This window comes from Artemia franciscana, chromosome 2 (genome assembly GCF_032884065.1).
Source record: "Artemia franciscana chromosome 2, ASM3288406v1, whole genome shotgun sequence".
Taxonomy (NCBI): Eukaryota; Metazoa; Arthropoda; class Branchiopoda; order Anostraca; family Artemiidae; genus Artemia; species Artemia franciscana.
This window is the reverse complement of record NC_088864.1, coordinates 34,229,006-34,245,237: the sequence shown is the minus strand read 5'-3', so window position 1 is coordinate 34,245,237 and position 16,232 is coordinate 34,229,006. Positions and strand designations below refer to the sequence as shown.

Sequence of the window (16,232 nt, the reverse complement as noted above, 5' to 3'; positions counted from 1 at the left end):
CGAAAAACCTTATAACTATGTCTTTGGGGACAACTTACTCCCCCACAGTCCCCGTGGGAGGAGCTACAAGTTACAAACTTTGACCAGTGCTTAAATATAGTAATGGTTTTACGCATATGAGGGGCTCACCTCCTCCTAATACCTCGCTCTTTACGCTAAAGTATTTTTAGTAATTTCAACTATTTTTTCTACGGCTTTTGTGATTCAGAGGTACTGACGTGGGGGTGAACCCCTTATATATGTAATAAAAACATGAGAATACAATAGTTCGTTACGTAAGCTAATTTATAAGTTACGTATATCTTTTGCTAATAAAAACAGTCGTAAAAAATTAGAAGTTCTAGTTGCCTTTTTAAGTAACCAAAAAATCGGAGGGCAACTAGGATTCCTCCCCCGCTCCTTTTTTTCTCAAAATCATTCGATCAAAACTATGAGAAAGCCATTTAGCCAAAAAAAAGTAAATATGCAAATTTTGTTTTAATTATTCCTCTGCGGAGAGCCAAAATCAAAACATGCATTGATTCAAAAATTAAATAAAAAAACAAGTTTTTTTAACTGAAAGTAAAGAGCGACATTAAAACTTAAAACGAACAGAAATTACTTCGTATATGAAAAGGGCTGCTCTTTACACTAAAGTTCTTTACTGTTTTAAAAAGAAGAGTTGAGAGAAAGAATCAAACTTTAGTGTAAAGAGGGGGGCGTTGATGAGGAAGCAGCCCCTTTCATATACGAAGTAATTTCTGTTCGTTTTAAGTTTTAATGTCGCTCCTTACTGTCAGTTAGAAAAAAACCTGTTTTTTTATTTAATAATGAATCGATATCTATTGCAACCAGATAAATTTAGACTAGCAATAATCCCAATTTTATTCTCTTATCAGTAAGCTATAAGTCACTTATTTTCTATCGGTCTCCTTTGTATTTTGATCGGCTTTCGGATCTTTGTTGAAGCTTTTTGATATCATTTTTATTCTTTTTTTATCCCAAAATTTTCCTCTGTTTTTCCGTTCTAATTTTAGGGTACATTTTGTTTCGTTTTATATTACGGAAACTACTAGGAAAGGAGAAATGAAACTTAAAATGACCAGGAATTAAGTGTGCAACTCCATCCATAGAGTAACAGCAGTAAGCTGTATACAGTGTACTTACGACTTTGAATACTATACTCCACTGGCAGTACTCAGTAAATATGATATAATAGTTTTGATCAAACGGTACATTTAAAATGATAAAGTATGACATTTATGGCTCGTATATGAGTTGCCACTGGATTTGTTTACAGTGTTAATGGTAATTCAGGAAACTTTTGATATTTATAGCTGCAAACTTTACTAATTCACATTTGTTACTGTTTTGCAAAATTTACATACAAAATTAGTTTTTGCTCAAAGCAAAGCTATCGAAACACAATTTGTGCCGGTAAAGTGTCGGCAGCTTTTCAAGTCTTGTTGAGTTCTGTTTTCGCATTTTAGAACTTTTTGCATGCCTGTCCAAACAACATTAATTTGGAGGGGGAGTGGTAAACATTTTTCCCTTGGATCTTTCAGTTATACTATGCCACAAAAAGAAAGAAAAACACACACACTCTTGCGATGCGTTTGAATGCATTAATTCCATCGTCAACTGCTCGCTCAACGTTGTCAAGTAGATACTCAGTGGCTCCTCTTAAATAACTGTTGAGACCCTTGACTCTTTACTTTCATTTCTGAATACCACGGCCATGGTATCTCCGATTTCATCAGTTTACATCAAATCGCAGTAACCCATTTCCTGTGCAGTGGAAAGAAAAGAACTGGAATGAAAAGAAAATTAACAGCAAAAGTATATTATTTCGGCTTAACTTTAGATGAATGGTTGCCTTCTACATACCTGTTTCCTTGACAATGTTTTACTGCCTTGATTCTCCGAAATATTTGTGTAACTACTTTTCAAACAGAAAAGATGGCGAATCTGAGCTAAATATTTGTTATTGTCCAGAATCCAGAAAAAAAACCTTAAGTCCAGAAACAAGAGCAAGTGTCTCTACATCGGTAAAATCAGAACAGTATTTAAGACATATACCCTTGAAAAGTCATGAGAACATTTCTTAGCTTTTTATATCGTGATATTTTCTCCAAAAGTAATTATGGATCCTAGTCCCTTTTCTCTGGTTAGTCAACTGCCGGAGCAAGAAAAAAATTGATTGAAGGTTAGACCAATAGAATGACTTGCACGATGGACAAGATCAATCTCGTTTTTCTTTTTGCTGTTGGCAAATATTATAAATATTTCATTCACTGAATTTTTCTGTCTCATACCAGTCAATGTCTCTAAGATAATTGATAATCCTTGGTTCCTAGGCCAAATTATCTTTGTTCAATTCCAAAGGCATTACCAAATAAGGCTTAATACAAAATTTGTATCTTTTAGCTTAGAAAAAAAATTAATATGCAAATTTCGTTTTAATTGTTTATGTGCGGAGAGCCAAGATCAAAACATGCATTAATTAAAAAACTTCCAGAAATTAAATAAAAAAGCAAGTTTGTTTAAACGAAAGTAAGGAGCAACATTAAAACTTAAAACGAACAGAAATTACTCCGTATATGAAAGGGGCTTTTCCTCCTCAACGCCCCGCTCTTTACGCTAAAGTTTTTTACTGTTTTAAAATATAGAGTTAAGAGAAAGAGTCAAACTTTAGCGCAAAGAGCGAGGCGTTGAGGAGGAAAAGCCTTTTTAATATACGGAGCAATTTCTGTTCGTTTTAAGTTTTAATGTCGCTCCTTACTTTCATTTAAAAAAAAAACTTGTTTTTTTATTTAATTTCTGGACGTTTTTTAATTAATGCATGTTTTGATCTTGGCTCTCCGCACATAAATAATTAAAACGAAATTTGCATATTAATTTTTTTTTGGCTAAATGGCTTCCTCGTAGTTTAATCGGAAGATTTGAGAAAAAAGGAGGGAGGGAGGAAGCCTAGTTGCCCTCCAATTTTTTTATTACTTAAAAAAGCAACTAGAACTTTTAATTTTTTACGAACATTTTCATTAGTAAAAAATATGCGTAATTAAACGAATTAACTTACGTAACGAACTTCTATATTCGTATGTTTTTATTGCCTATATGAGAGGGTCCACCCCTAGTCGGTATCTCGCTCTTTACACTATAGCTTAAATTCTGTCCCAATTCCTTAAGAATGACCCTTGAATCACAAAGGCCGTAGAATAAATAGTTGAAATTACTAAAAATACTTTAGCGTAAAGAGCGAGGTATTACGAGGAGGTAAACCCCTCATATGCGTAACAATTTCTGCTTGTTTTAAGTTTTAATGCTGCTCCTCACTTTCAGTAGAAAAAAACTTTTCGTCTTTATTTTTTCATTGTTTTCTTAAATAATGCTAAAAAATTCTGCGCCCCCTTCATTGAAAGTCTCTTATCATAGACAGCGCAATAGCGCTACAAAATGGCTATCCCTACCATGGTTTCATAATTGGAAGTAACGAGATTGCCGGTTTCCATTTGTCTAATGGCAATATTTAAAGAACAATAAATGTTTAAATATTTTTATTTATATTTTAGCTTAGATAAATACAAATATTTATATTTATAAATATTTTTATTTTACGATAGTATACAAATTTATAATTTTCTACATTAAATTCTCATTTTTCATGGATCGAGAAAGAGCTTTTCTCAAGATCTGTTTACTGTTGCTGTGCTCAAAACGAAAGAAGGTATCATTTATTTTCAGTTTGAGGTTTTAAGTGAAAAAAAAAAAAAAATCAGAAAAATAGTCTAGTATAAAGAAGCCAAATGAGAAGTCTTTATTTTGATATACGGTCAGGATCGTCACCAGGATTTTTGCTGGGGGGGGGGTGTACAAAATAAAACTTTAAAAACTGCACTGAAAATAAGGTTATACGCATTTTGTTACGTTTTTACGAGTCGAAAAAATTGGAGGGGGGCAAGCCCCACTTCGCTAAAGTTTTCGTTAATTCGTCATCGACTATGTTAGTATCTACCACTGTTAGTATTGCTATAAGGATCACGGTGAACTTGAGCTATCAAATGTATTTGGATCGCTTTGTGTTTTGTAACCAAAATCTGGAATATAGAAAAGGGTCTTAAATATATTCTTAGAAACTACGAAAGCAACAATCATATTGGAAGCCCCTATCCCATCCCATAACCCAGATTTTTCGATTGACTCATGACGAAGAATTACTACTGGACTTGTATACAAAACGTTGGACTGAATTTGCAGGTGAATAATCGACAAAAGCCCAATAGGACCCGGCTGCCTAGAGTTTCAGGCGAGCGACTCAATTTACAAGCTCAGTCAGTTACGCTAACAAAGTAATTAATTAAAATTGGTTGACCGACAAGTCGCCTGGACTCGCAGGAAAAAATCAACCTAAGTCTAATAGGGGGTCTGCCGGCCTAGAGTCACAGGGGAGATACCCAATTTATAAGCTCAGACAGTTATGTTAATAAGAAAATCTATTAAAATTGGTTGGCCAACAAGTTGCCTGAACTCAAAGGCAAACAATCAGTCTAAGTCTAATGGGGGGAGGGGGAGGGCACCCGACTAAATTCTCAATCGGGCAACCCAATTTACAAGCTCAGACACTTCCGCTAACCAAAAAAAAAAAAATGCAAATTGGTAGGTCAACAAGTCACTTAGACTCGCAGGCAAACAAGCGATCAAAGACTAATAGGAGGACCTACCCGCCCATTGCGTTACGCAGGTGAACCAATTTTCAGAGCCCAGAGGCCTATTTCTATGTGAAGATAAAACTGAACTAGGCATACCAGAACTGTGATTTCAGCTTAGGAGCAAAGTCTCTCCGCCAAATGCAAGCAAGTTTTAGCGCGGGACCGTCTTAGAAGGTCCAGCAAATCCATTTTATTCCATAAGATGATAAACATTTATACTGTTTTCTATTAGGAAAAGATGAAGATACGTATGGCTGGGACAGTGCTGACAGAGGCTTAGACTTGGAATGAATTGAAGATCTTTGTTATGGTGGTATTTGTGTTTAGGGCCCTTCTTCCCTGTCTTTCTGTAACCTTGAAACAAATTTTCCATGCAACTTCGTCTCTTGGAGGTCCCTTTTATGCTCATTCATAGCTGAAACACAGAATCGACTAGGGAACATATGCAGCTGAATTAAAGAAAATTAGTTAAAAATGTAACTTTTAAGTAACCATCAATGGATATAGAATTCTTAAATGAGTAATTATGTAAATTGATACAAATAAGCAAAGTCCATCCTTTGCTAAGCAAGTTAAGTCCTGTAAATATACGCTGTGCTGACTCAGTGTAAAAGGGCTCGAAGTCTAACCTGTGGAAATATGGCAAGGCAAAGAAAAAACAATTTCAGACCTGGCCGTACGTTGTTTGAATTAGGACCACCTAAGTATTTTTAATCTGCATGATTAGAGAACAATAAAAGTGGTATTTGCATCTATCTTTTGTCGGAAAGGTTTCTCTAATAGAATGATGAAATAAGAAATGTAGCCAATATATTCACGTGTGTCCACACGATCATAAGTCAAGATTGTTTCAGCCCAAAATCCTGCAGATTTACAATCTGTACCGTCGAACATCCATCTCCCCATCTACCTTTTTTTGTAAGAATGTCGTTGAAAAACAGGCGCTAGAAATAACGGCTAATCAAAAGCTTGATTTGAATATTTCAAAGATTTATGCATAATAAAAATAGTTCCCCTCCCCCAAAAAATTCAACAAGAAAAATAATTAGCGATGTTAAAACAAAAAACCATCATAAATAAAGCAATATAAACTGGTTCAATTTGAAACGGTCAGAAATTACTATGAACAAACAAATGGAATAAAAACGAACAGACATAAGAATGTACAATCAAATCAATTAAACGAACATAAAATACCCAAAATAAAAGTGGAGCTACCACCCTTCTAACACTTTAGGAGATAGAATATCATTTGTGCTTCACAAAAAGAAGCAGTCAAAAAAACCTCTACTATATCGACATTCTTCTTTCATTATCTCCATTTCTTTTATACTGGGACCATATTTTTTCGTAATTCTTATGTTTTGGTACGCCTTTATAGATTTTATGAGACAATAAACGTATACTGACTCTCTGAGGACAGCCACCATCTTAAAGCTCCTGGGAATTTGCTTGTACCTATGTGTATTTGTTTCCACCTATTTTAACAATCGATTTATTGTTATTATCTTTTCAAAAAAACTTTCTACTTAGCTAAAAACATGTGCCTTCAAAATCGAAGCCCCTTTGGTGTACATTCCACAAATAGGATGGTTTACAACTTGCTAAATTTTTATGTTATTTCCATATATGATAGAGTTTTGCTGCTTAAGATATTTCTTATATACCCTATAGAAATCCTCCATTCAAATGGTTTTATTTTTTTAATCCGTCACAGGCTACCCTAAAAAGTAAAACTTTATAATGGAAGTCGTTCTTGAGATATTGTTGTGTCATCTTTTTAGTGATCTGCATGCCCACAGTGCACCTCGATTTAGTTCAACATCTTTTTAGGTATTCCTTGAAAGCTTCACCTAATACCCTAAGCTTGTGTGGTAATAATAGGAATAGTAGGATTAGTAGTGTAAGAAAGCATTATTTTTGGGTAACTTCAGTAAATCAATTTTAAGCCATTTTTAGTCCAATAAATTAGAGATAAACCCACTATTTTAATATAGCTTCACTTTCCCTTTGGATTGCCCACTATAAATTTGAAGTGACTGTCTTTGTTTCAAGTACTAACTAATATTTGATCTTCAATAAGTAACAGGATATAATTCAGTCCAACAATCCTAGTAGAAAAATATACAAAAAGAACAATTACGGCCCTTAACGTGTTTCTTCGAACAAGCTAAGAAGGAACGAAACGAATAATTTAACTGAAGGCTGTGATTGGCCCGAATTCAGAAAGAGGACGAAAAACCAATCTCTAACAAATGACAATTCAGGGCTAAGCAGTGCTAAGCAAATAAAAAGATAGGGTCTGGAAGGTAGAGTGGTTGTCATGTCTTGAGATCAAGTTAGAGAGGAGAGGAACTTTGGTAAGTAACTGTAGTCTTTGGCAGTCTGTTTAAACAAAGAGAATTCTAATTTTGTTGAATTAAGTTTTCAAGTGATACTTTTGAATTCTCTTTTTGGGTTTTGGCCCTAACTTTGGTTGGAGCAAGTGTTGTTCTGTACTTCAAGTTGAAAAACTTACTTTTAAAAATTTTATTTTCTGCTTGTTAATCAGATTATGCCGAAAAATTCGGCTCCCTCAAGGCGGTTTCAGGCACCATCCCCTCTCCCCGCTCTGCACCCACCCGTTTATTATGTTAAGACACTTTTTCATAACAGGTAATTGCAAAAAAAAAGATTATTATTCTTATTAAATGGCCCTTGTGTTTCAGGGGTCGTTCTTAAGGAACTGGGACATAAAGTCAAAACTTTAGCGTAAGGAGAAAGATCATGAGGGGGGGGGGGGGGCTTTCAAATACGTTATAATTTCTGTTCGTTTATGTTTCAATGTTACTTCCTACTTTTAGTTGAAGAAACTTTTTTATAATTTAATTTCTGATCGCTTTTAGTTTCACCAAGAAATCGGACTCCCCCCCTCCATGAAAAATTCCTTCACCCAAGGAAAAAATCCACCGTGGGAAGTTGTTTTCACGTAGACATGCCCTCCCTCTTTCCAAGAAAATTCCTCCAAGACAATTCTGTTCTAGCTGAAAATTCCACCCAGAAAATTTATTGCGGATAATTTGGGATGAAATTTTTTTTCTTAGTCGTACTTTCATTTGAAATAGACTTCAATTTTTTATTGTTTTTAAAATCATGCCGGTAATCCTCTTCTCGGTGGAAAAGCTTCCCAGCAAAAAGGCAGCAAAAGGGTGTTTCCAAGCAAGGTTTTTACAGGGGTGGGGGCTGGGATGGGAGGGTACCGCTGGCCACCAAAAAAGACAAGCAAAGATAAAAAAAAGAACGATAATTTTTTTTAATGAATAAGTACGCGTCAAACGAGGCATGTCCAATGCCGATAAAAACCAGAAAAGGAAAGAAACGTCTAATAATAAGAAACAAGAGCTAAGAGCTCATATGGCACTTGTGACGAGGCAAGAAGAGCTAAGAGCCAAGAGCTCATATGGTATGAGCTCTAACAAAATTATAAGAATTAATAGATTGATTTAAAAGAAAAATCAGAGGCTTAATGCAGGTCAGGATTTAAAATAAGAGCTCTAAGTCACGACGTCCTTCTAAATATCAAAATTCATTAAGATCCGATCACCAACTCGTAAGTTATAAATACCTATTTTTCCCTCTCTCTTTAGCCCCCCAGATGGTCGAATCTGGGAAACGACTTTATCAAGTCAATTTGAGCAGCTCCCTGACACGCCTACCAATTTTCATCGTCCTAGCACGTCCAGAAGCACCAAACTTGCCAAATCACTCAACCCTCCCCACAACTCCCCCAAATAGAGCGAATCCGGTACGGTTACGTCAATCACGTATCAAGGACATTTGCTTATTCTATCCACCAAGCTTCACCTTGATTCCTCCACTCCAAGTGTTTTCCAAGATTTCCCCCTCCAACTCCCCCCAATGTCAAAAGATCTGGTCGGGGTTTGAAATAAGAGCTCTGAGACATGAATTCCTTCTAAATATCAAATTTCATTAAGATCCGATCACCTATTCGTAAGATAAAAATACCCCAATTTTCTTGTTTTCCAAGAATTCCGGTTTCCCCCTCCAACTCCCCCCAATGTCACAGGATCTGGTCGGAATTTAAAATTAGAGCTTTAAAGCACAAGGTCCTTCTAAATATCAAATTTCATTAAGATCTGTTCACCCTTTCGTAAGTTACAAATACCTCATTCTTCCAAATTACCCCCCCCCCCAACTCCAAAGAGAGCAAATCCGGTCCGGTTATGTCAGTCACGTATCTTAGACAGGTTTTTATTCTTCCCATCCAGTTTCATCCCGATCTCTCCGCTTTAAGTATTTTCTACGATTTCCGGTCCCCCCCCCAATGACGCTGGATCCGGTTGAGATTTAAAATAAGAGATCTGAGTTACAAGGTCCTTTTAAATATGAAGTTTCATGAAGATCCGATCACTCCTTCGTAAGTTAAAAATACGTCATTTTTTCTAATTTTTCAGAATTAGCCCCCCCCCCCCCAATAGAGCGGATCCGTTTCAATTATGTAAATCATGTATCTAAGACTTCTGCTTATTTTTCCCACCAAGTTTCATCCACGATATCCTTCTAAATATCAAATTTCATTGAGATCCGATCACCTGTTCGTCAGTTAAACTACCCCCCCCCCAACTACCCCAAAGAGAGCCGATCCATTCCGGTTATGTCAATCATTTATCTAGGACTTGTGCTTACTTTTCCACCCAAGTTTCATCCCGATCCCTCCACTCTAAGTGTTTTCCCAGATTTTAGGTTTCCCCTTCCCAACTCCCGCCCCCCGATGTCACCAGATCCGGTCGGGATTTAAAATAACAGCTCTGAGACACGAGATCCTTCCAAACATCAAATTTCTGATCAACCATTCGTAATTTAAAAATACTTCATTTTTTCCGAATTAACGGGTCCCCCCCCCCCCCCAGATGTTCAAATCGGGAAAACTATTTCTAATTTAATCTGGTCCCGTCCCTTATACGCCTGCCAAATTTCATCGTCCTAGCTTAGCTGGAAGTGCCTAAAGTAGCAAAACCAGGACCGACAGACAGACAGACAGACCGACAGAATTTGCGATTGCTATATATCACTTCGTTAATATCAACTGCCATAAAAACGGGATTGCAACTAATCAATTGAAGAGAGAACGTGAAAATCGGAATTTTTCGTCATTAAAACTAAAAGTAACTAAATCTAACCTGTTTTAGGTTTGACCCTTAGCACCTGGATTTGATTGGAGTAGCCTGAATACATTTTATTTGTTTTTTCTGCGGGAGGGGGTGGGAGTCAATTGTTTTCGGTTTTTCTTTTAAAAAAATGTTGTTTCTAGTTTTCTTATCTCTTCTTGCATTATTCTTGTTGTTTCATTCTTCTGGTTTCGTATTGCTTTTGTTTTTATTCTTTTGTTAACCCAAAACGAACAGAAACTAAATAAAAAATCATAGCAAACAAACATAAAACATGTACTAATATAAATGATAAAAAAAAACAGCCTAGCAACGAATAAAGCTTTAATTAAACATGCGAATCAAGATCGAAACTAACAAACATCAAAGAAGAGTATTTGTTCTGCATCCTTTAAATCTAAAAGTCTATAGTCTACTGCGTCATTGGCGCTTTACTGAATATGGCACTTATATATCAAATTTTAATTTAACCTTATTTCTTCCCAGGACCGTTCATGACATATTTAGTTTCACTACAAACAAGAATTTAGCAACTGCCTCTTTTTCTAACTTTAAAAATCTAAAGCCAGCTGCGTCATTGGAACTTTGTTGAAAGCGAATTATTACAAATATTTTCTTTTCCAGTTATTACAACATACAAATGGAAATACATATGATAATATTTAAATTTTACTTAATATAAAAAGAATTTTAGTTTCTCAATTAGAATTAAATCTTTAGCCTCCTTATAGTATATTAAACACCAAGTGCATATTAAATGCGTTCAATACCTTGCGACAATTAAATGTTTCTCCTTTTACTATAAAAATATTACGCTCAGGTGCCTGGTACAGAAATTTTAGCCCACAACGCCACTGCGCATGAGTACGACTCTGACAGACAACAAGCTGAACGTAATCGATGAAATTAGGTTCAAATCCAGGTTTTTAGCCTGTTGCTAAAATAAATTCTGACCATAAGTGCCAATGGCAAAGAAATGATTAATCTGCAAGTTATTTGGTAGGATTATTGTTTCCGTTTATTCAAAATATATTTTAGGTCTATTGTATGATAAAGAAAATCTTTGCAAATTGGATGTTTGAATTCATTTTTATTTTCTGTTAATGACAAAAAAGGAATATTAAACAAATGCGTAGAAGTTACAATTGTCATCATTAGTCCTCATCAGCATCTTGAGGTCCTGCTGGTCTCGCTTGAGGTCCTCCAGCTCGCTTGGCCATTATAATTTGATCTACACGGATAATCGTACAGGCAGCATTTGTGGCATACTTCAGGGCCCAATGCTTAGTAACAAAGAGATCCAAGAATCCTGCCGTAACCGCATCTTTAAAGTTAAGCCCTTCTCCCTAAAATATTAAAAAAACAGCACTATAACAATACAGTTTAATGAAGCAAGAGGGAGGAAAAGGGGGAAAGAAAATCACAATCGAAACTAAAACAAAACTGTTTTAACGTTTACCTTACCAAGCACTAAAACAATAAAAACACGCGGTTTCATTTTGCTTTGATTTCATTCCAACACTTAGAGATACCAAATGCTGTTTTGACCGAAAAAAACAACAACATTGTATTGATGGAAAAACTTGCGCATGAAAAATAAAACAAGCCATTAAAGCCTCAATTTCAATAGAGGTCCCCAAGACTTCCTATTATCCGGTTCAACCAGCTTAAGTATTTTAATTGCACTTGATAAGGAGCTTCTGGTCCCTGGCATGTACCAGTGGGGCCGTTTACTTTCGTAACAACGTTCAGTTACCGCATTCACATCTTAAAAAGAAGAATTAACATGTTTTGAACCTGGTTTATTAGGAATTTTAGAAATTCATCTCGCCACACTAGAAATATAAAATATGGTGATATGGAATTTGATACGCCCTAGTAGACCCAGCTTAAGGATAAAATAGAACTTAGATGAACAAACATAAGAGATTTTAGGAAAAAATAGAACTTTTTAGGATAGAACTTCAATACACATGCTGGCACAATAACAGAAAGATGGTATCTAGCTCAGAACAAATGGACATACAAAAATAATAGCAATGGTATTTTTCTTCGTATTAAAGCCTAGTAATAGCTAATACGGTGTTTGGTCATAAAATGGCTCATAAATTATCATAATCTAATTAATTATATCATTTGGTATTGGAGACTAGTAGAATCGATAGACGACACCAAGATAAATAAGAGTGCTTCTATTGATGTCAAAAGTAAAAAACCACCATTTAATAGTCTCTATAATGCAATACATCTAACATAATGTTACAGCCTTTATGATAATATAGTATCATGTAGAGGGATGCAATGATTTTCGGAAAATAGTTTGTAAAAGAAAGGAAGGAAAGTTGAAAAAGCAGAAAGGAATATCAGGAAAACAGATTATAACTTTGATAGAACAGAAGGATTTTATATAAGCAGTCCCTGAATGCGATAGATCTTTTGAGACAGGAGGATAAAGTAAGGATATTAGGGAAGGAATTTAAATATAAGGATATACGAAGGGGAGACTATGGTTAGAACTGCAAAAGGTCCGGAAAATGTAGCTAAAGGACATAATAGCAAGAACTACTGTAGTGACAGGTTAGAAATTGAAGGAATTGTCAGTCCAGACAGGTTCGAGTTAAAAACAGAACGTCTCCATAATTAGTGACATTTAGTATTAAACGCCAAAAATTTTACGGAAGTGCAAAGAAATGACAAAGCTATAGAAAATTTTATTTAAAAAAAGAAGGTTGATGATAATTTAGAAGGGATTATCGAACTTTTCAGTAAACCTAAAAAACCAACGAACAGAAAAAGAAGAGATGATTTCTTATTTTTTCGTAAGTTTGATATAGACATTTCAGTTAAATGTAGATATTCTCTACAACATAAATATTCATTTTATTATACCAGAATTCTAATTAACTTCTGGGTAATGATTCACGAATTTCAAGAACAAGTAAGAATCGGCGAAAAAGTCTATTGTAATTATGCTCAGATATATTTTTTAAGCAATTTTTCCCCTTTTACCATCAGTGTTGTATTTCTACACAAAAGCGACCCTTTCGCCTCACGCATCGCGAAGTTTCACTGGCTTCCCTGAAATAATTTAACTTGGCTGCTGAAAGCGCATCCGTTTTAAGACTAAAAACAAGTACTAGTTAATCAGAACGCATCAGTTACGAATAATTTTTTTTTTTGGGAGCTATGCCGTTTTCTAACGCCATAAGTCACAAGTGACTCCGTTAGTAGAGTAAGTATCGTAGTTGTTTTGTTTTTTTTTTTTAATTTCGGCTGAGCTTAATGTTTTGTTGTATTGGATTCAATTTTCCGATTTAATCTAAGTAATTACGTGAACCCCCTCCCCAATCTAAAAAAAATTACAAACATGACTTTAAAAATTTAGTTTTGAAATGGATAGTTTTGCCGATCATTACTCCCTATGAAGACAATGAGTGTTGTGTAAAGACGTCAAGTGGCTAAACCCATTTCTTCTGTATCCTGTCAGGAGTTGAACAAGACTACGTCTAGTCACCGCTACTCTTCGTAATTGTAATTGATTACATATTGATACGCACCAGCACAGAGGGCATCCAGCTGAACCCCGAAATACACCAAAGCAATAAAGATTTGACTAACGACATCACTGTACTAGAATCGTGTAAGCAACGACTTCAAGAACTCTCAGACCAAGTGAGGGAGAGAAGCTACCAGGACGAAAAAAAAATGCATATAAAAAAAAACATAATGCATGACCACAACACACTCACATCTGAGCATCGCTTGCGGAGACCAACAGTTAGAACAAGTCGTCCGTTTCAAATACCTAGGAAGCATAATTGAAGAATACAGGATCTACCACAAAAGAAGTGCTTCCAAGAGTTGGTCAAACCGATGGATTAATATATTAATCCATAATCTATTCTTTTATAGATTAAAGAAGATTTGGCGGTTTTAAAACTTCTCTCTACAGCTGCAATTACGACTCTTTAATAGCAACGTTTCTTAGTTTCGAGAACACAAGTCTCACAAGAATTCACGAAATCCACTGGCAACAGAGCATAACCAACCAATTAGTCCGTAATAAAAGGGGCCAGCCTCTTGTGACATATGTAATAAGGGCTCATCGATGGAGATACCTTGGCTACGTACTACGCATGGACAATCCCGGCTACCGAATGCAGTGCTCCGTTGACAAATATCGGGGACGTGTCGCAGATCCAGAAACGCCATGCACCAAAAGTACCAGATCACCAAGACACCAAGCCTCAATCCAAGCTCAGTGGTAGGATATACTGGTAGTAGCAAAATTGCGGGAAGACTGATGGCTCCTTCTTGATGCTCTGGGTGCCTCTGGAGGCACAGGCAGGTCTGAAGTCTAAGACTTTGAAAAGAATAACAATAAAGGAACTGGTATAAAAAAATGCAACAATACAAGCCCTACCATTTTTGATACACTGTGTTATTATCATTTAATCACACTGCTAATACATTCGTTAGACCATTTACTGAGAAAAAGCATGTTAGAACCTTACCTTAAAACGCAGGGGGCTAAGGGGGTGACAGCTACTTCAGTAAGGTTTCTTTTCTATCTCCCCAGAAGAAGATTATTCTATTATATTTTTATACTGTTCTACAAAATACTGTTCTAAGATTTACCGTATGACACATATTTGTAAATAAATTGCATGTCAAAGCGAAATAACCTTGATTCTTTGGGTATCTTTACATTCCATTTAATCTATTAGAAATGCTGACTTTTATACATGAATTTTGCAAAAAGAGTAGTAGCTTAGGGGATCAGGCCAACCATTAAAAAATAGCTGATATTTTGGCTATCATAAAAAATTGACCTTGCCAATCATTGAAAAAGGTCAATATTCTGAGAACCAACACCACGTAAGCATGGGGTTAATTTTAGAAATTACGATGGCTCAATATTGAAGTTCTGCTCTTCCTTCAGTTGATTGAATAAATCTAGGCTTGACCTTGAAATTTATTACCCGTTAGTAATAATTCATTGCAGCACCCAGCGCAACGCTCTAACCATTCACGGCTTAAGCTTAACTCTTTCCTCTATCTGTTGTGAACTTTTCAGCTAACATTATGAAGATATGTATTCATCTCTTTTATTAAGAATTAAAAGTTACCTCGATATCAAACCCTTCACTCTTTTTCCCCTCTTCGTGGGCAGCATACAGTCGTGATAAAACTTCGTTAGGTTTGACTCCAGTATTTTCTGCCAAAGTTCTTGGGAACACTTCCAGGGCTTGTGCAAACTTTTTGATAGCATACTGTTCCAAGCCAGGACATGTGTCAGCGTGTTTAGCTATCTGTCGCGCTAATTCAATTTCTGTAGCTGCAGCACCGGGAACAAATCTACCATCCTATAACACAAGGACTTAGTCAGAGTTTACTTGGATTTGTGGATAATATAACCAAATTTTCTTAAGAAACATAAAAATATATCAATTTCAGAAAAACATATACTAAAGAACATAAGCATATAGAAATTGAATTCACAAAAATTAACTTCAAGTAAAAAGATTCAATAGAAAATAAATTAACTTAGGCTAATATACATAAAAAAAAAAAACTCCTCACTGTTTACAAAGACTCGTGGCATATTTACCTTAACAAAAAGTAAAAAGACCTCCCCTAAACCTTGTCTCTAAGGTACTTCTATGGAAAACACGAAGAAAAAGAAAATACACAAAAATAGAGAGAGGATTATTAGGTCCATTATATTTTCAGATCCCTCCTCCTCCAAATAAGATTTTTACTCTTAGACGTTTAGACATAGTACGTTTTTGTTTGCATAAGCTTTTAGACAAGATTGAAACAATTTTAAATTCCCCCTACCCTACAAACCATTTACAGCGAACTTGAAGCCTATTCTGCAAATCAATCTGTTCTTATGTTTTGGTAAAAGAATAAAGGTTTCATTTTTCCACCAGATAATTGATATCTATTGCAGGCAGATAAATTTAGATTGGCAATAATCACAATTTTATTCTCTTATCAGTAAGCTACAGGTTACACATTTTATTTGGGTTTCCTTAGTGTTTTCGATCGGTTTTTATTGAAGTCTTTTGATACCATTATCATTCTTTTTTTCCCAAAGTTTTTCTCGCTGCTTTGCCGTTCTAACTTTAGGGTACCTTTTTGTTTCGTTTATTTCACGGAAACTAATAGGAAGGAAAAATGATACTTAAAATGATCCGACATTAAGTGCGTAACTCCATCCATAAAGTAGCAGTAGTAAGCTATATACAGTGTACTTAAGACTTTGAATATTATATCCCACTAGCAGTACTTACCCAAATGTGACATAGTAGTTTTGGTCAAATGGTACATCTAAAATTATGAAATATGGTATTTATGGCTAGTATATAAG

General features: G+C 35.4%; 1 protein-coding gene across 1 annotated transcript in view; it reads right to left on the bottom strand.

The window, feature by feature from the left end:
- Positions 1-10,926: 10,926 nt before the first annotated feature.
- Positions 10,927-16,232, bottom strand: part of LOC136040534 (T-complex protein 1 subunit theta-like) — a 50,256-nt gene continuing 44,950 nt past the window's right edge. The window contains exons 8-9 of the mRNA XM_065724722.1: positions 14,986-15,222; positions 10,927-11,202 (exon numbers count right to left, since the gene is read on the bottom strand). Of these exons, the coding sequence (XP_065580794.1) occupies positions 11,011-11,202; positions 14,986-15,222 (429 nt within the window). The 3' untranslated portion in view covers positions 10,927-11,010. The remainder of the gene's footprint in view (positions 11,203-14,985; positions 15,223-16,232) is intronic.